Source organism: Micropterus dolomieu, linkage group LG20, assembly GCF_021292245.1.
Source record: "Micropterus dolomieu isolate WLL.071019.BEF.003 ecotype Adirondacks linkage group LG20, ASM2129224v1, whole genome shotgun sequence".
Classification (NCBI taxonomy): domain Eukaryota; kingdom Metazoa; phylum Chordata; class Actinopteri; order Centrarchiformes; family Centrarchidae; genus Micropterus; species Micropterus dolomieu.
The window spans coordinates 9673140-9694283 of NC_060169.1; the positions used below are offsets into that span (position 1 = coordinate 9673140).

At 40.4% G+C, this 21144-nt stretch overlaps 1 protein-coding gene across 1 annotated transcript in view; it reads right to left on the bottom strand.

The window, feature by feature from the left end:
* Positions 1-5291: 5291 nt before the first annotated feature.
* The window catches only part of uacab (uveal autoantigen with coiled-coil domains and ankyrin repeats b), a 46355-nt gene continuing 30502 nt past the window's right edge, over positions 5292-21144 (bottom strand). Inside the window, exons 4-19 of the mRNA XM_046032629.1 lie at positions 20876-20940; positions 19344-19401; positions 18773-18843; positions 18331-18437; positions 17375-17556; positions 16501-16538; positions 15898-15954; positions 15547-15654; positions 15076-15108; positions 13838-13930; positions 13117-13147; positions 12957-13006; positions 10074-12788; positions 9692-9844; positions 9152-9217; positions 5292-8123 (exon numbers count right to left, since the gene is read on the bottom strand). Coding sequence (XP_045888585.1) covers positions 8052-8123; positions 9152-9217; positions 9692-9844; positions 10074-12788; positions 12957-13006; positions 13117-13147; positions 13838-13930; positions 15076-15108; positions 15547-15654; positions 15898-15954; positions 16501-16538; positions 17375-17556; positions 18331-18437; positions 18773-18843; positions 19344-19401; positions 20876-20940 — 3899 coding nt within the window. The 3' untranslated portion in view covers positions 5292-8051. The remainder of the gene's footprint in view (positions 8124-9151; positions 9218-9691; positions 9845-10073; positions 12789-12956; positions 13007-13116; positions 13148-13837; positions 13931-15075; positions 15109-15546; positions 15655-15897; positions 15955-16500; positions 16539-17374; positions 17557-18330; positions 18438-18772; positions 18844-19343; positions 19402-20875; positions 20941-21144) is intronic.

A 21144-nucleotide genomic window follows, 5' to 3' on the forward strand; every position in this document is an offset into this window, starting at 1 on the left:
AAACTGGACTTCTACATTGTTTGTGTATTCTTCAGACTCAAATTATCAGTCTAATTATCCAGTGATACAGGACTGTGTAATTTGATGAGAAAATCGATACCACTCTCTTGTCTGTGTGTTTCGTACGGAGCTGGAGCCAGGAGGCGATTAGTTTAGCATTACCGCTCCAAGTAGTAACCCCTGTACTGAACTACAACTTAACACTTTTACTTTTCTGTTTGTCTTTGGATTAAACTAACAGGCTATTTGGTGTTAATTAGTGAGGTTTAGAGGTGCTGATAAGTGGATTTTGGACAGAGCCAGGCTAGCTATTTCCCCCTGTTTTGAGTCTTTATGCTAAGCTAAGGCAACTCGCTGCTGGCGATAGCTTCATATATATTCTACAGAAATGAGAGTGGTAACAATCTTCTCATCTAACGGTCTGCATAAAAACAAATTAGCATATTTCCCAAAATGCTGAAGTAGTCCTTTAATCACAGCTCTGTGTGACATGTGACATGTCACTCAGAATGTCACACAAGAATTATATGAAAAGAATGAAACCACTCTAATGTTGGTGTGTTAAGTGGAAAGCTGGAGCAAGGAAGAGATTAACTTGCAACTGGAAGCAGGGGGAAACAGCTAGCCTAGCTCACTTCAAAGTTCAAGTTCACTAGCACTTCCAAACCTGTTATATCTTGTTTGTTTAATTGAATTGAACAAACAGAAATGTGGTTTTACAGTGAGTTACATTTCCCCTCATTTGCAAATATTCCACAAATGGTGGGTCCTGATCTTCCTACTGGTTACTGTGCCAAAAGGCTGTTGAAATGATATATTGAAATACTGCTGGAACATTTTCCAAATAGAGTACGGCTGCAAAAAGTCAGAGCCTAAATATCCACACCACTCAATTCTTTAACTGTAAATTAAACCTGAGTAATATGTAACAGTTATCCCATTTACATGTAATAAGTCTTCACTGCAGCACTGAGGCACCATTCGTGTCAGTGGTCTGTTTTCGACTGAACTGGCTACCCAACCAGCATGCCATCCCAAGATACCACAATTGAAAATGGAGCAGCTCCCAAACGCCAACATCAAATCAAAGTCAGTCCTCCAGACTCACAGCTTTTCATTCAGTCCTCATCACGGAATCAAACACAGCCTTTTCCAACCGCACTAACAAGCTCAAGCTAACACCCTCCGGCCTAACCCAATGTCTTTAAGATGATTGAAACAGCCAGAAGTGGCCTCAGCCATGTTTCCAAGCACCAAGCAACCCCAAAAGCCTTATCCAATTAAACCACATACACAGTCTCATGTGTTGCGCCACGAGCAGACATGCAAAACTGGGGCGATTTTCCGTTTGAGAGCGAGAGATTATTGTAAAAGAAGTGGTGGGAAGGATGACAGTCAGAAGGGAGAGGGAGATGTGGCGGTTTGGGGCCATCTGTTTCTTGCTAAGTCAATGAAGGGAGGAAGAAAAGCTGAACAGATACACTAAGCATTAGAGGTTAACCAATTACTAATGAGGGAAAAAGAAAAACACTGAACTCAGATGAAACCGTTTAGCATACAGTGGTGTACAATGTCCTTACTGGGTTTCAGGGAAAGATGGCCAACACTCACGTAAGCCTCATGTGTAATAACCAAAGGGATAAAAAAAGAAGTGGAGGTTGGTAGGGCCTGTTTCTAATCTATCTGTGCGTGTGTTTTAACTCATCCTCAGAGAACAGGAATCTGTTTTAACGCATGTATCCAAAACATATACCACACCTTTGATACAGCAAATGTCCGGGGCACTCGGCTCTGGTGTAGCCTTGGCATGTAAAGCTTGATCCTCCTGCCAATGTTTGGGGCTTGAGGGTTTTCATTCCTCTGATCGCTTCTCTTCTCTCATATACCCATACTACCTTCCCCCCTCAAAGCTCTGGAATAAATCCTAGGAAATGAGAGGGCCTTCTGCCCCCTCGCTGCTACTCATTCCCAGGTGTGCAAATCCCAGGTCAACCCAGGATCAGACATTTACACTGCCAAAGTGTTAGAAAGAATAATAAATGACGGCAGATAAAGAGCACAGGGAGATGTGAGGTGAGGAGCAAGAGAAAGGTGAGAAGTGGGGAAAGAAAAAGAAACAAGATGAAATAAAAGAAAGAGATGGAAGAGACAGGGCTTGGTTTTGGGAATGTGAGCCATGCTGAAACCATTCAACTCAAATCAGCACCATGTGTCCTCCAGAGCCTTATTATCCCATAAATGAACTTTATTGAGGCAACAAAGTGCTTTGGAGCGCTGCAAAAACATTAAAGGGGCCCCGCCTGTCTCGGCCTGGAGCCAAGAGCAGTCCGATTCCTCAGGGGACTAATGAAAAAAGAGGGGCCCCTGGCCTCGTGTTCACTGCCCCTAGTGTAGCCTCACAAGCTGGCTGGCCGGCACTGCTTGAGTAATGGCCTATTACAGACAGAGAAATACTGAGCAATTACACCAGAGAGACAAATATGGCACAGACCTCTTGACTGACCCGACCTGTGAAATTAACCAGGAAGGAAGGATGACAGACAAAAGGTAAAACAGCAGGAAGGAAGGAAGCGGTGGGGAGAAGGAGGAAAAGAAAATAGATGACAAGACTGCAAGGCCGGATGAAGTACAATAAAATTTTTGTAAATTACCACAAACTAACTGACATACAGAATCTCCGTGGCAGGTCGTATTCCAGTATGTCAGAGCACTGGTTTGTTTCTGGGTTCAAAATATAATGAAACTGACATCTATAATGTGCTGTGTGTGTTGTACTTAAAGGGGAACCTCACCGATTTTACACATCAGTGTCTTGGGGAGTACTACTGCATCTGTGAAAAAAGTTGCACAAAGCACCAGATGGAGCTGTGTGAAGTCTGATAAATTATTTAAAGTGATGTCACTTGTGGCAGCATTGGTTGAGTCTGAAGACGACAAGTCTGAAAATTTTAAAAATCTGGAGGTGTGGAGCTAAAGAGAAGTGAGCTTACTGGACCTCTGTAGCCCGCTCCTCATTTCTGCTTGAGGCTTGTGGCTTTAGGCTACATTAGCCACAACTAGCATAACACACCCGTATCTCTGACAGAACTGTCGGTGGTAAATTTGCATTGTGGGTAATGTAGGCACCAGATTTTATATATGGAAGGAGAATGTGTGGGACAATATTGGTGGTTCTGCTGCATTGATTTTTTAAATTTTTTTAAACTATCCACCATGAGTCCAATGTTACAGGCCGTGCAATGTTAAATCAGTGGAATACCGGAGTACTCAGTGGCATCAGGGGGCATAACAGTGAACTTTTGGCCCTGGAGCCCCCAAACAGGTTAATCTGGCCATAGGAGAGAATGAAAATAACCACACAGGTGACAAAAATGAGGAGAAAAGGAGAAGAGGTTGATAAAGCAATTTCACTTCACTGTCAGGGAGTTGTAACAAAAATTCCTTTAAAAAACAAGAAGAGGCCTCTGAGTTTTTGTACGGCTAACAATGCAAAGCAACTCCTCCGGGGAATACGTGCCGCAGAGGTGGCACACTGCTGTGTGAGATAACAAACGTTCGTGACAGCTCAGAGGACTGGAAGCAAAGATGTGGGCGTGTATCTGATGTGTATATAACCACCCGCCTGCTTCCTCAGCCAGTTTACCACTCATGATGTATGCGGTGGACGGCCGGGGCTTATTCCAACATAAATAAAGTCTCTGATCCTTCTTGAGATGACGAATTTTATAAAGATGGGATTCTTTGCGGCCGGGGAAGGGGTTACAGTGGTAAACCAAATGGCCGCAAGTGGATGTATGGGACTGATTAGGACCCTGGAAATGAGATTAAAGAGAGATCTACCAACAGATTGAATTGTATTTGCCATAATTGCTGAGAACAGCTTATTCAGTGCAGACCGCAAGAAAGAGAATCATAAAACCAAGGAAGGAGGAGGAGTAGAAAGGAGGGATGGCTGCCACTTGAAACCAGCAAGCTTTTCTCAAAGAAATCCAACCCAGGACAAGTCTTGTATCAATTAGAGGATGTGTGCATGTTGTGCGTTTGTGTGTGTGAACAGAGGATGGGATAAGGGATGGATTAGCTCTTGCTCATAAACTTGGAGTTCTGCTTTAAGATGGTATTAATGATTTTTTTGCATATTAGTAATCTTGATTATTTTCAGAAGCGAAGACCAATTTAACCACATTGTACTTTTTAAATGGAAATTCCCCTGTGCTCAGTAACTGTGCATGCCATGAATTTATCTGAAATGAGATAACTGAAATAGCCATGACCTCTGTTCTCAGCATCCCGGCAAAGAGAGCTTTAATGAAAAATAAATCTTGCGAAGAGAAAAAAGACCCAACAGACAAATCAATAGAGGTACGGGCTCAAAGATAAAAGTGAGCAATGTGTGCCAAAGAGCTACTCGCTCTCATTCCTGGGTTGATTGTACTTAAAGTGAAACCACATGAACCGAGCTGTTCCCACAAGGGAAGTAAAAATGTGTGGAGCTAAAAGAAGTCAGCAGTGTGGGAGCATATACTGTATAGTTACACAACGTGCGGCACAGAAAACTTGGTATTTCTTGGTAATTTTGATTAAATGAGCAACAATCAACATTAAAGCTCAGGAAAACTCTCTGATTAATTAGATTGTTTAGGTTGGACCAGATTTGATTGACAGGTGGAGAGGCAACCCCACAAGTGTCATCCAAAATTGATTAAAATGTTGTTAAATCCTTATTTGTGAACATAAGTTTGTGTTATCACATTTGATAATGGAGAACTGCCCACTTCAAACCATAAAAAAAAAATAAATAAATAAAAGGGACAAAAATCAAAATACTGAAAATCTCTCAAGTGAAATAACCCAAACTGTTGTGACTTTGGCAGAGAAATTCTTTCTTCATGTAGAAACCCCATTGCACATTCAGGGGCCTTTAATATACCAAGTCTAAGAATCTACAACCATGCTAGCAGCTCTGTGAGGCTGCACTTTCACCTAAATGCTAAACTGTTTACCATCTTAGTGTGTTAGCATATGCTAAAATTAGCACAAGACATCAAATGCAGCTGGAGCTGATGGGAATATCGTTAGTTTTGTGGGTATTTGGTCATAAACCAATATAGGTATTGTTTGACTAGATGGTGAAAGCACATCAAAAGTGTCTGACCAAAGTCATTAAAATACAGTATCTGGGGACATTGAATGTCAGTACAAACCTTTGTACCAAATATGTGTAGATATTAACATATTTCACAGAATAAGGGAAGTCTGTGTAGTAATGACAAAATACAATACAAAAGATGTAGTTTTCTATGTTAGGCACTTTTATTAATGTTGTTTTACTGATTCACAAACACAAATATTACTGCCAAAGAAAACAACCAATTAAAACAGACTGGTATACAGTATATTTATTTAAAGATTTTACTGGATTCAATTTGTAGTGTATGTTAACAGTAGGGGAAAGACAGAAAGAAGTATCCCAAAATATTCGTGTTAATCCCTAACATCTGCATAACAAAATGCAAGATGTATAATTTTCTAAAATATCTGTTGGTGTTAACAGAGTTTTTTTTGGCCAACATATAAAAAGAGACTGTTTACTTGATAAGGTGTGTTAGCTGAAAGGTAAAGACAGGAGTGTTTCAAATAACTAACGTTCCTATGTTGTCTGTCCACATAAATAAAGGAATCTGTTCTAAGGTTATCAAATGGCATCCTATGGTAAATGTTACCCTGAACGTGTTTTGTGCCGTTCTACTTCCAGACCTGCTGAATATCAGAATTGTCACACTGTAGTAGTGTTATTAAAGTAGTACAAAGCTATGAAAAATATATCAGTGTAAAGGCATAAGAGACTCGCTCAACAATCACAACACCACTACACTACACCATCAAGAGTCACAAAGAGCTGGCTCAGGGGCACGCAAGCTTTGCTCTAAGAGAGCTGAAAAGTTCACTGCTGCATAAATGAGGTTTTATATTATGTCAAGCTTCAGCTGGGTCATTAGCCGTCTTTAAAAGGTTAAAATGTTGTGATGCAAAGCAGCAGATTTGAGTAGATAAAGCTCTGTCAATGTAGTTTTACATTCACATTTTGTGTTGTCTCAACTAGCTGTAAGATTTATTATACATTTCCCGTGTTGAGTACAAACATGCAGATTTCACAGCTCCCCAAAAACAACTACTGCCTACCCCTGAGCCACACTGATTACAATTTCTATCAACTTGGCCTGCCAAGTCTCACCACTAGAGGACACTCTGGTTTCAACAAAAAGGATGACGTGCCACTGCAAACTGTAGGACACAGCAAGAGATCTCCACTCCACACCCCCCATGACTCAAATCCAGCACAAACCATGTCCAGACTGTGTGAGTGACATAACTTATAGCTCTTCCAAATCTGTCACAACACTATCTTCCACTAAAATGGCGAGTAGTTTTAGATTTGGATAATATTACCCTCTTTAGATCTTTGGCATTTGGATGTATTCTGAAAACACACATGCTAGTTTGGACCTTCTGAAGACAATAATAACTGTGCCACAAAATGAGTACAGTCTCAAGAAAGCAGCCGAAGTGTAACAACTGACATGAACAAGGTTAAAGGATAGGATGACATTCTTTCAAGTCTGCCCTAAAACAATACTCAGATTCCCATATGTACATATAGATAGTTACTGGATGCTGTAATCATTCCTTCTGTCCTCACCGGATGTGAAGGGATCCCCTAATACTGCTTTTCCAATGTAACAGATGGAGGACAAAATCCTCCTTCTGTCCTCTTGCTGTGCAAATATGAATTTCAAAAATCAGCACAGTCTGGGGAATTTCATACCAATATGAAAGGTAACCTTGAAAGAAACCCATTTCACATGGTTAATTCATACTTCTGAAGCCCCACATTAGCTATGATTAAACTTAAAATCTATTTTTGCACATAATCCCCATCTCATGTTACAAGGGCATCTCTTTACTGCCAGTCAAGATTACAGAGCCCAAGAACTCCTTCAATGTAAAGATGGGTATCTGAGTATTGTATTAAAGGATGTGTTCACAACACAAAACAATACTCACATGCCCATTTCTACAGTGAAACAGGTTTTGCTTGCTGTTAATGTTCCTCCTGTTCACGCTGGACATTAAAAGATTCCTTCTTAATGTGTTATCAGTGTAAGTGATGGGGGACAAAACACATTTATCTGAAGATAATGAGGCTTAAGCAGTCTGCATCAAGGAAATCAAGCGGTTATCTTTCAAAGTTAACGTGTGTTTAGCACGACATTCTCCCCTTGTGTTGTCACTGCAGCACAACAAGGAAGCACTGCCAACTTTGGAAGATAGCCATGTGATTTTACCAACTCATTAACTTCAGATAACCTTCTGAATCCACCACTGCAGGAACTGAAGACTGGATTTTATCCCTCCTCACTTACATTAGAAGAGCCTCAGGAAGGGATCTCTTAATGGTCAGTATGAACGGGACAAATAATTAACACAAGCAAAGCTTTTTCAGTGTTCATATGGGCACCATAAAACAGACTTGACAAAATGTGAAGCTATCCTTAAAAATCGAGCAAACATTGCTGTTTAACACAAAAACATACTTTATGAGAGCTGACTGTCAGGTGGGAATGTGAAAAGTGGTCTTTGTGTTCGTGTCCATGTAACATTTCAGCCGAGCATTTCAAGAGTAATCTACGGAAGGGACCTACATTTCAAATAACTCCCATATTGTAATGGGTTAAAGCTATATAAAATGAATTTATAACTGTATGGAATTGCTTCGTCACATACTGTACTATAAGAACACATTTTGTATAAAGATTTGCCGCGTTTCTACTGCAGCTGAATTAAGACATCTGTATCTAAAATGTAGTTATTCACTTTTTACACAACACAGAGATATTGGGGAACCAAAGTGCAGCCACGCTACAAAAAATTAATTTCAGACACACACATTGGGCACCCACAGGGGCCACAGCAGGGGAACTCTGCAGTGGGAGAAGTGAAACTGGTGAATTTGAGTCAGCAGGTAGCATTTTGTTTTATCGGAGGAAGCTTTAACACACAAACTCCTGTCTCATGCGGATGATCTGTAGTAAGGCGGCCTGGACGTCCTCATCCATGTGGCCCTGTGAGGGAAACACAGTCAAGAATGGGCTTTAGTTAATCTCACCATATAATTCTCACTGGAGGTTCTGTTTTCAGTAACTCACACAACAGATCATTCAGCACTTCAACTCCTGTCCACTGTGCACTTACATATGTTTAAATCATGTGGGCTGAGTGAATATTTTGTTGCACCATTTTTGTCTTTCTGAGGTGTCCTGTTTTGATTAACGAATCCTTATTATTATTATATTATATATTATTATTATTATTATCATCCGATCCTTATTTGACAAATGCAGCACAATGATTCGAGAAAACAGGAGTGATTTCATAAACGTCATTTCCCTTTGCATGTTTGCAATGATGTAATTATTCATTGTTTTAATATGCACTGCCAGTGTGTAATACAACCCTTTAGTAGTAGTTTGTTTACTGCAAGCAAATTTGAGCCATGCTGCTGCTGCTGTGACAGACCCACTGTGCATTGGAGCAGCCTCTACACCTAGGTGGATGGTACTTCTCACAACTTTCTGTTGGATAACATTTGTGAAATGGGTTTTTAGGATAAGTTCAGTTATCAAAATCAGAGAGGTGTTGCTGGGAACAGCCAATGATTGACACAGTGAACCTGAAATGCTAAATGCTCAAAGTGAATGCTGAATGATGAAGACCAAACAACTGTAGTAACCAAAATGTATTTTTTGACTCCTGTTAGTTTTATCAGATAATGGGGTTTGCCTTTTATACAATCAAATGTGTTTTAATGAAATCATTAATGTCTTCTCCAAAGCAATTTACAGTTTCACTTTTATCTGTTTAATTATTATTTCTTGAACTCTGCTCTCAAATCTAATAACTGACTCCGAGTTCAACCTCCTTATTATTTTCCATTCTTAACATAATCAAAAAGCTGTCTGAACAACAGAACCTAAATTATTTCAACTAAGACCATTCATAGGAATGAGACAAACATTCTTGGAATACAATCTGCAGAGGAAGAAAACCAGACAACTCTCTTCTTCAATAGAGATTAATGAGAAGAACGTACCTGTGCTGCGCTGAGAAGATGAGTTCGATAAATTGAAACCACCTCCCTGTGTTGCCTCTCAGCATCCTAATTGAGCAGAACAGAGAAAGACATTAAGACGACACGATGGTTAATGCTTCGATGTCTTCAACAGCTGGCCAGTATTGTAAATACTGATGTGGTACAGTCGCTTTAATTCTAGTTCTACATTATAAGTTGGTTACATGGTATATGAAAGTAGTAGGTGTAGCTTTGAATAATCATTTTTGCTGGCAACATTCAACTACGGCAATGGAGATTGAATTGTTGAATTCTTCTTTTATTCTAGCGATTTGCCAACAAACCAAAATGACCAATGTGAGGAGATTCAGGATTATGAGGGCAAACTGTTGCTGCATTAATGTCAAGAAAACTTAAAAAAAGAATTTATAAAAATATAACTCAATCAAATGTAAAAGAAATTAGGAACTTAATGTCTCCTACAGCTGTTTTTCAGTCAGTCACTGAATCTAATTAAATATAAAGCAGAACATGCATATGTTTACATAATCGTCAACTCACAGCCAGCTGTTGCTGTAGGCTCTTGATCTGGGCTTGGAGTGTGTCAATGTGCATAGTCTGTCTCTTATTGGGCGCATTGCTTGTGTATGCCAGCTGGGAAAGACCGTTAAGTGCCTGCTTCAATCGCTCAACGTCTGTCAGCAACTCTGCGATCTGACACACATACACACACACACACACGTTAGAGACATTTTTCATTACTTTATCAACCACATAACAAAAGTGAAAGAATATTTAAATCAGTAGAAGACACACAATACATTTTAATCTATAGTAGTCACATTTAGTTACAGTCAAACACACAGTAGTTTCAATAATAAAACTATGGCTGAGAAGAGCAAAACCCATAAATTATTCAACTCAAATGTCAAATTCTTACTACCTTCTTGTCTTTGGCTTCAGTCTGCTGAGATGATGTCTGAATCCTCCTCTGAAGATCACAAATGGTGCTGAGCGACTCATCATATCTCTCTTTCAGCTCCCTTACTTCTCTTTCAATGGCGCGTCCCTTCTCCTGGACAGCCTCCATTTCTGTCCTAGCCCTGCTCTCACCCTCCCTCGCTTGCTTTGACTCCTGATGGGCCTCTTCACACTCTTCTGCCAAGCTCAGTAGCTTGTTGCTCAGGTTGGCAGCCTCTTCCTCCAGCTGCTGCTTCTGCTTTTTCAGCTGGTTCATTTGGTCTTCCTTGTAACGAATTTCGTCGAGAGCCTGTGTGGCCTGAAGGAGCTCAGATTGCAGGGCAGATACGTCTTCAGCTCTCTGGGCATTGTTCTCCTCCTCTTCACGGAGAGCCATTTGAAGCTTAGCGACTTCAGCCTCCAGGGCTTCCCTGGTCATGGTCTGTTGTTGCAGCAGAGACGCCTGATCCCCGTGGTGTTCCTGCAGTTCTTTCTGTAAGGCACAAACCCTCTGGGCTTCTTCCTGCTGTGCCTCTCTTGCTTTTTTGCAGTCGGCCTGGGCTTGCTGCATGGCATCATGGAGGGCTTTAAGCTCAGTGTCATATGTTGCTATCCGAGTCAACTCTGATTTCAGACGATCCTGGAGATTCTGGATCTGAGTGTTGCAGAAGACATTCTGGTCTTCAAGATCAGCTTTCTGTAATGTTACCTCCTTGTGCTGCTGCTCTAAGTTGACTAACTTCTGAGTCAGTGCCTCTAATTTACTCTTAAACTCTGCCTCTACATCCTTGTGCTTTTCACTGGTAACTAGAGTAGTGACTAGTCTCTGCTGAACAGATTCAATCTCATCTTTAAGTTTGTCTTTCTCCTGTTTGTTGCTCTCTCTGGCAGACCTTTCTTTGTTATACTTATCTTCCATTTCCAGCAGTTTGACTGTCAACTCCTTCACCTGGGCACTGTAAGAGTGTTCTTTTTCCTCGGCCGCTGTCAGTGGGATAAACTTAGACTTAATAGCCTCCTGTATGGTATCAAGTTCTTTCTTCTGGGCCTCCAGTTCTTGGGTAAGTTTTACCGCTTCCTCCTGAGCCAACACATACATCGCTGACACTTCGTTTGCTCTATTCTCTGCCTCAACCACAGCAGCATTCAACTTATCTGTGGTAGATTTGTGGTCTTTTATGCATATATAGTTATTTTTCATCTCCAACAGAACTTTTTCCAGCTCTTCTTTCAACTTATCATTTCCTTCTTTCACATTCTTCAGTTTTTCCCCACTTTCTTTTTCCTTGTCCTCCAACTTCAACATCTCTGCTTTAACACTCTCTAAGGCGGAACTTAACTCCATCTTCACTTGCTCGTGCTGCTGTCTAGGAACATACTCTCCATCCAAGCTCTGTTTCAGAGTCTGGCTCTGTGTGCTCAGCTGCGTATACTCTCTCTCTCTGTCTTCACATCTCCTCTGCAAAAGTTCAAGTTTCTTCATCAGGTCGGCATTCTGAGATCTTAGAGCGTCCATTTCACTCTGGTGTCTCTCATTGGCACTTTGGACACGGCTGATATTCTCCTGCAGCGTGGCCCCCTCAGTTTGAAGCTGCTGGACTTGTGCCTCTGCTTTACAATAACGTTCACTGGCTTCCACCAGTTTGTCCTCCAGCTCCTCCAAAGCTGTTACCATGTCCCTCCGAGCTTCCTCATGGTTCTTCATGGGTATAAAGTCAATCTCAATCCTGCTGTTGAGCGCATCCAGTTGTTCTCGTAGCATGTCTCTTTCCTCTTCACTCTCCTCGACTTCATGAATTAGAGCCTGGCTTTTGGCAGTCACGTCGACCAGTTTCCTTTTCAACGAAGCATTCTGCTCTTCGAGGGCTGCCTGTATCCTCTGTTGCTCCTCAGCAGACATCGCCCCTGAGCTTCCCTGGGCTGACGGACTGTCCATCTTTCGATGGAGCTCTGCCACCTCCTCCAGCACACGATCATAGTCTTCCCTCAGCTCAGCGAGCTGCCGTTCCTTCTCGTCAACCGCATTGGTCAGCAGATTTTTCATGTTGTCAAACTTCTCAGCTGGTACTGTGTTGCCATGTTTAGACTGGGCCTCCTTCAATTTGGTTTCCATTTCTAAAAGGGCTTCTGTCAGTCCATCTTTTTCTGCATAGAGAGCTCCCAGGTCTCGGTTCAGCCTTTCTGCCTCAGCTGCTAGCTGGCTCTCGCTGCTCTTGTACTCCTCCAGGGCCTTCTCGCTCTGTTTGAGGCGATTACGAACGCGACCCACTTCGGCTGAAGCCCCTTCATACTTGACTTTGATATCCTGGAGCTGGGCACGCAGTTCTTCTGTTGACTGGCCTCCTAAATGTTCCTTAACAGCGACTACATGGGCTTGCAGCTGTTTGACCTTACACTCAGAATCTAGCATCCTCTTCTGGACGTCCCCCAAAGCGTCCTCGAGTTCTTGAACCTGCTGGTCAGCCTGTTTCTGGATGGTGTCTCGGCTCTGAACAAGCTCTTGGCACTCTCGATTTTTACGGTTCAGGGCAGCCTGAAGTCTCGCCGTCTCTTCCTCTGCTGCCTGCTGTCTTGTCTTGACCACCTCAAGTTCATGTCGGAGTGCATCCAGTTCACCGGAGAGCTCCCAGCCTACAGAAGGCTGACTCTTCTCTGGAGGTCTGGACAGTGAACGCAACATGACAGGATTCTGGAGCATCTGCAGAGAAAGAGAAAAAGCACATTGATACAAATACACACTAAATGTGATTAAATAATTACCATTAGTCATTTTTATGGCTACTGTAACCACTGTACCATTGTTGACACAGACTGCTTACATGTACACTACCAACCCTGTATATTTTGACATTTGCAAGAAACGTACCTGTTCAGAATCCAGGCTGTGAGCTTGTTTGACCAAAGTGTTTTCTTTGCCTGCAAGACAAACAAAACATTCAACTCTTCTCATACTCTACTGTTGAAGTATGAAAAAAATGCAATAAATTTTTTTTTTTTTACGATTCAAGAAATGGAAGGAAGCTCACCTTTGATAACAGATTGCCCGGAGTAGTCCCCCTGTGAATACATAAATATACGCATACTCATTACAAATGGTAGAACTGAGACTTTTTAGACATCAAATAAATTGTATTTTTAACACTAATGTTCACTACATTTATTAAGTATTTTCTCAAAGCAGATACACAGTTGCCAGTTTATTAGGTACAATGAGAATTGAAAACTAATGAAGTCTAATACAATAACAGTCCTCCAATAAATCTTCATTAGCTTCATTAGGGTTATTAATGTTCAGTTTTTGTTGAAACTGTTTTACAGAAGTGTTGATTCAGCCCTCTGGTCGTTTTGGAAGATGTAATTTGTGGTGCTTTATTGCAATATACAGTGAGGTGCTTCCTTCTTCCTAGCCTAACTGATATAAATGTGGTGGACAAAATAATAGAAACACCTGCCATGATACTATACAGTTCAACAGCACCACAAACTAAATCCTCCAAAATAATCCTAAAGACGAATCAGTTTCAACAAAAACAGAACATTTAGACTTCACTTTTAGACTTCAGATATGAATCCTGAATTCTCAGGACAAAAAAATTTGAAAAAAAAAACAACTTGAACACTTACAGTAATACCAAATGAACTGAATGCACTGTATTAAGTATGAATCCAATAATATTCTTGAATGCATTGATTTCCCTGAGAATTAAAGCCTCAAATTAGAAATCAGATACATATAAAGTCACTGACCAAAGTACTCCGGAGCTGGACCTTGACAGTCTCCAGGCCTCGAGCCCCTTCCTCTCTTTCTTTGGCACTAAGTAGCACCTTCAACTGCTCTTTCTGATTCAACCACGAGAAAAGCAAAGGCATATGTGAGTCAAGTGAGAGTAACCATACGGTTTCAGATGAATAAATCACTGATTAAATGATGGCAAATACAATAGTTATTTTCCAAGAATATTTTATTCATATCAAAAGGAATACAAACACTTCAACTGAACTGATACTTGCTATTCTACAAAAGGCATGTAGATCTTATACAGATTTAAAAACTGTTTCAATCTTCTAGAAATGCTCAAAAATACCTGCCCACACCATTTGTTAAGGACTATGTGTTAACTGTTTAAAATGTTTATAAACTAACAAAAGATACTTACTATACCTGGCAGCAAACTGTAGCTAATGTCAAACCTTTTAAGGCAGCAGAATAGAGGATGCGGGGAAATGTTTACATCCAAACGCATGAGAACACATCTGGTCTGTAGGACAGTATATCTTTATGAGACATAAGAGCCTCTGTGTCCAAGATACTAAATAATATGGAGAACTATTGATCCACGGCTTTATTCTATTTAGTGCTGCTAGTAACGGTTAAAAGTGGAGTAAGCGATTCTGGAGAAATCCAACACCACGACAAAGACCATACCCTTAAATTATCTTACCTTAAATTATTGGTTTTAAACTATGAAGAGAAGAGTTCTTAGTACCAAAATCTAACACATTATCACTTATCAAGCAGCAACTTCGAGAAGAATGTGCCTCATTTGTGAAACATACAAGAGCACACGACTTATGTACATGAAATGTGGGATTCATTTTTGTTTGTCTTTCTTTATCTACTTTCACAACAAGACTAAGACAGACATTTTTCTCTTTAAAGATTTGTTTCTGGAAACAAAATACAGCTCTCCATCTTGAATTCTAAATGTGTGGACCTGGAAGGATGTTATCCAGTGCTATAAAGTCACAATCGTGTGGCATTTCAGACTGTGCTACCTTCCTTTTCCCTTCCCTTCACTTCCACATGTACAGCTGTGTGTTGATACAGCACCAGCAACATCCTCCTTTCCCATTTGCTCTTACTGACTGCACTCATGAGAGTTACTAGTTGTTACTAGTTGATTATAATGTGCATTCAGTGTAAAGTTCTTGCAAACAAAAAAAATTGTGAATGAGATGTCCAGGCAATCATTTTTCTTTCATACCTCTTTCTGAGTGTCTTCCACAGTTATCTTTTCCTGCAGATGAAAATAAGATCATTGAATCAATTGAGGGATTAATAATTGACAAAATGCCACAAAACATTCATTAAAAAGGTCCTTGTTTTCCTGTGAATGGATATTGCCGGCTTATACTGGGGAATTAAATATGCTCACTACATTCTTCTACATAAGCAATCAGCATTAAAAGTCTGTTTTTCCTCCTTTGAAAGAAACACCAGTGGTCAGAAATTAAATTATTACACATTTCCTTTTCATGTATTACCTTTAATATCTTGGCAGAACATGGGACTATGATATCAGGCCAGACTGCTTTACTCAGCTCAGCTTGTATTATTATTTTTGCTTCTATTCATCGGCCAAATCTCTAGTAGCACCCTCAAATCACTGAACAAAACAAGCATGTTGGATGGAATACTGCACTGTCTAGTGGTCTAGCTCAGCAGTATTGTTTACCTGTGTGAGCTGTTGCTGTAGCATGGCAACCTTATCGAACATGGCTTTCTGCTCCTGGTGATACTTTCTGAGACTTTCCTGCAGGGTCTCATTCTGCCTCTCCAATTCCTAACACACATCCACACATAAAACCATGAAGCTTACAAAAATAAACAAAGCAAAATCTAATTATTGCATGTTAAAAAAACAAATAATCCAGCAGTACTTTATGGATGTCTTGATGATTGATTTTGAATTAATTCAAGCAAATACTCGAATTCGAATGCCGTGAAAGTTGCTAACGAGTGTTTATGAAGCAAAGTGAATGTGTGTTTGTGTGGAATAGGGAGGCTGAACTTATACAGCACTTACATGTATGATCTGATCCCTTCTGTTAACCTCAGCTGCCTCTGATCTCTCCACTGAATGCTGCAGATAAGACAGGATCCTTTTTACAACCATGTTTTGAGGATATAACATTACCATTGGATATGAAAGCGTGTGGAACAACTCTCACTAATAATCACTAGATGGCAGTCATGTATATCTGAGCAGCAGTGAGTACCTTACAGGTTCAGAAATGAAAATGAAAAAAGAAAGGCTGTACTAAACAACACCAAGCTAAAAAGGAAATTATTTGAAATGTGGAACAATGGGCAGAAAATGCAGAATCTTGAGTGTGTTTTTCCCACACAAGCCTCAAAGTGTCTTAGCATATGAATACTGGACAGAAAGGATTCTGACAACAGCAGCTTTGGGCTGCAAGGAACCTTGGCCTTTGACAAATTTTAACAAAGGGAATGTGGAAACAAAATGGCTACACAAATGTCTGTTCATTGCTAATCCCATCATGCTACATGAACACATGAAGATCCTCTAAAATATGACAGACGTGGGGAGAAAAACATTTGCCCCTCACTACAGGTGGCGTATAATGGATGATCTGAGCCAATAAACTGAATGCTGCAGGATTACCTGTCGCTTCCACTGTTCTATCTTTGCAGCCTCTTTATCTGTAACAATGTGAGAAAACAGTAAGTTGAGATTTCATTTTTCCTTTCATACGTTACCAAGACTTGACAAAAACAGGTACCTTTACAGAACAGTGTTGCTTAAAAACATGTTCAAGGAAAGGAATGCACAAAAGAAAGACAAAAGCAAATAGAAATATTGGAGGAATTTGGAATGAGGACATAATTGTGAAAATCAAGACTAGGGCTAAAAATATTGAAACTGAGAAGTTTTGAAAACTGACAAAGATAAGAAAACATAAATCCAGACAGAATGGAGCCACAATATTTATTATCTGCAATGATAGTTATTGTAGGTTTTTGAGCAAATGTAAAAGTGTAAAATAGTTAACCAATAAAAATTCAAAGCAAAACGGCATCCGGGTATTAGCCTGCATTAATTATGGTTTGGCATTTTCCAAAGTGTAGTCAAAATGTGCTACACTTTGTGTTGCCTAGGAAAGTCAGTTACTCACTGAATTAATACTTAAAATACTAATTTGGTCTATCTACCTATAATACCTACCTATATATCTATAATCTACCTGAAGTCTACACACTTGTTGCTCTTCATCTAAATCATCTTCCACCTTGAAAATCTGTATGTACCATATATTTTCTGAAACAAATGGTGAGGTGATATTCTGTAAGAGGGATGTTTTTTCCAAGTACTTGGTTAACAACAGCACTACCTACTACGTCACATGAGTCAGACCGAAGTTTACATTTCAGAAGCCATCTTTCCTTCTTTATTGGTCTGATTAGTCATGGTTGCTATCAATAATCATGCTAATTGTGCTTTTCTTTTAATGTTTATTGGTGGTGTTTTGCCATCTGACCTCTGGTGGCTTTGTCGAGATAACTTTTCACCATCGCAACAAGCTCCGGGTTCTTGCTGAGGCGAGCATAGTGAAATGCATCGTGACCCAAGCCGTCAACAGCCTTCACGTCAACGCCACTCTTCAGCAACACCTCCACTGCATCTTTACAGCCATACTCACAGCCCAGAATCAGCGCTGTCCTGAGAGGGTCCACAAAGACAGCTTATGAGTAAGACCATGCACAAATTAGCTATGAAACAGTTGTGACATTGAATGAGGCACAAACAACAATTCACCATGCATTATGTTCAACTACTGCTGAATAATTCAGTGCCGTCACTGTGGTATCTGAGTTGATCCTGTTTTTGTCACCACATCTAGTTGTTTTTCCATTACAATTTAAAAAATAAGTATTGTACTGTTATGATGTGATGCGTTTAAAATTTAAGAAATCACGACATGACAAAGTACAGAATTAAGCAATGAATTTTGTGAATTGTTAAACTCTTAACAAACCAGGACTTCTGTATGCCTCGTATGCAGAGTCAATATTTTAATTTGAAAGAAAATACACAAATGCACTGCACAAAATGGCATCTTATTACTGTTGTAATTTTTAATGTCTCCTTTTTCCAAAATGATGTTTTCTTTAAATTTCTACTTTTAGTACTTACTATCACCTGCCTAAACCAGGGTTTGTTGAAATATTTGTATAGTCCCCTTTGCAACTGATAGGAAATGGTAAACATATGATAAATACATGATAAATGTTCAAAGCTAGTACAGAATTTATAGTGTTTTCTGTGACTTGACATTAAATTCAGAAAGACTATCTCTACAAGGAAATCAACAGAAATGCATAAGTTATCAACCTACGGCATCTGTTTTGTAAGCAACACAAATATCCAATTATTTAAATGGATATTTGCCAACGCTACCAAAGACAAACCACCATGAGGGGTGATGTTTCTTACTTGTTTTGTTTGTCTCGGATGGTGATATCAGCACCTCGCTCCAGCAGCAGCTGACAGATGCGTGGATGACACATCTGGGTTGCCAGCACCAGAGGTGTCCTGCCATCCTGGAGAAAAACCAGACACATAATTACACACAAATACATCCATCCACAGAATCACAGTTACAACACAATACAGTCCAACCGTATGAATCAATTTTCTCTCTCACCTCAAAGCAAAAAAGAGAAATCAAGAATAAAGAGGGCGCTCAGTCGAGGGACTAACATTTCGTGAATACCTTTTTGTGCTGTTCTAACTGACCGTGCATGCAGTAAATGACAAGTTGACAACTGACAAAAAACAGCCTTTAAGGAATAAGCAGATCAATATGCCTTTCTACAGTGGTAGAAGAGATCATGACAACAAACTGTGTGAGATTAAGTGAAATATCAATTCTCACAAAATCACTGGCATTCACAGAAGCCCCGCTGTCACAGAGAAGTTTCACGCTGGAGGAGCAGCCTGCCATGACTGTGGAGAAAAAGAGTAGAAACAACTGCAATTACTTCATTCCATTAACTACTGAAAAACACACGTACATCAACTCAAATCAATCGGCTCAAGCAGTAGTGTGGACCCGAGCTTATATGTTAAAAAAGTCATGGTGAAAAGCTAAACAAATACTCTCTTTAAAATCAAGACATCACTTTTTCATTATAACAATGTTTTTTTGTTTAACATGTAATGTAGAAGACATTAACTATAGTAAAATACCTGTGGAGAGTAGAGCTAGGACCAGTTTAAAGTAAAGTTAGGACTGGAGTAGACCACAATAGAGTCAGTACTAGAGCAGATACCGTACTAGGGAAGAGTGGTCAGTACTAGAGTAGAGCAAGTTCCTGACTGTAAGTACAGTACAGTCAGTACCAGAGAGGAGTCAGAACTATACTACAGTAGAGTAAAGTGAGTACTAGAGTTGAGTCAGTTCTAGATTAGTGTAGAGTCAGTACTAGAGTGGAGTGTAGTCTTACCAGCATCATGTAGAGCTGTCCTTCCTTGTAGGTCCACATTTCCAACTGGACAGTTGTGCTGTAAAATAACAAAAACACAGGTTGGCACAACAGGATCAAGTGAAGCAAATAATTTCGCTGGTGCTGAACTTTCCCTGGATCCCTGCGGTGTCAAAATATAAGTATGACTAAATATAAATAACCATTTATTATTTATATAAGAACCCTACATAAGAAAGTTCCCTCCTCAGTGGCACTGACACACTACACTTGTTGTTTAAACGATTATGAAAATAACTGGAGAAGTATTTAGTAGTGGTTGGTTAGAGAAATTTAAACAAATGGGATGATGGTCGACTGGAGAAAGGAAAATCAAATTTTTGACCATATAATGTATGTTACAGGTCTACAGCTAACATGGAATGATTTTCATATAGTCTTTTAGCCAGCTATATGAAACTACTGGATATGATGCCGTTGAGTGAGTACCCCCACCAGTGGTTGGCTATCTGCATTAAAGCCTGTGTAGCCAACTCAATCGGTCAAATATGACCCATTTTTCTGTTAGCAATTACATCAAGCTAACGTCATTATTCTGAGTATTTGACCTAAACCTGGATTTTCAGTTACTCAAAGCTGTCTCAAAATCATTTATTTCCACTGGCTGGCAGCGGAACCTGCAGCAGGTAACAGCAGGTGGTGGCTGAACACCAGTGACTGTACCACTGTGGTGATGAGGGGCTGTTATGAAAGCCTTGAGGACTCAAAGCCAACAGGAGCCTGATGTTGCTGGGTAAAGCTTGCCAGCAAGCTATGCCCCCCCCCACTATAAAAACCCAACTCTCTCTAGCAACAAGGGCCAAAAATTAGCAGCACACTCAAATGACAAAGCGAAGGGGGTGGGGGTGGGGGGGCAGAGCGGCAATGGGAGTTGACGGAGTCGGGGATATCCTATAGCTTGAGGGTTTGGGCTGACGGAGGGAGATAGTGGAGTCGGTGGGTGTTGGCGTCCAGCTGCTATGTCTGGTGTGATGACGGCACCGAGAATGGACGGCAGGTTTGTCAACACCACTGACAACCTCCTGCCAACAGCCGCAACCTCAGTGAGATCACTGCCATGCGGCAGTGGGGGCAAGGGGAAGGGCTACAATGCTATGAGAGCACAATATTGAAGATAGCCCCCTCATTGTAAACACATAAATCCTCCAGTGGGTCTTGGTGACTCATCAGGGCCTACTGTTGACCAGTACGCAGTGGGCTCAGCTGCCAGAGCTGTTTGGCAATAATTATTTAAAGAAGCTGAAAGGGAAACTGCTCTGACTGGCCAGTGACTGGGAAGCTGCTCTGTGGTACATACAGACAGTAAAGTGTGTAGATGCACAACACACCCACACATGAGCAACAACAAAAAAACAGAACAAAAGAAAACAATACCCTAAGAGGAAAAAGAACATTATCAGATATTATCTTCTCATTTGGCACTCTCATTTTCTCACAGCAGTGACTATAAATCAGGTGCAAAGAGAAACAAAGGGAGGACAAATGCGCTTTACCTGCAAGAGTTTCTGTACACACAGAGAATGTCCATTTCTTGAAGACAGATGAAGAGCATTTTTACCTGAAAGTGATAAATGCATCAATCAGAAAGTACATTCACAATCAAGGGTTTATATTTTTAGCACCAAATTCTCGCCGTACGACTGTGCATCACTTAGAGCGTGCCTTGAGGTTTACCCAATCAGACACTGTGAGTTTCAATCCTATTGCGTCAATCAGGAGACAATTTGTGAATCACAGCTTGACGTAAATTATGTTGCGTTAT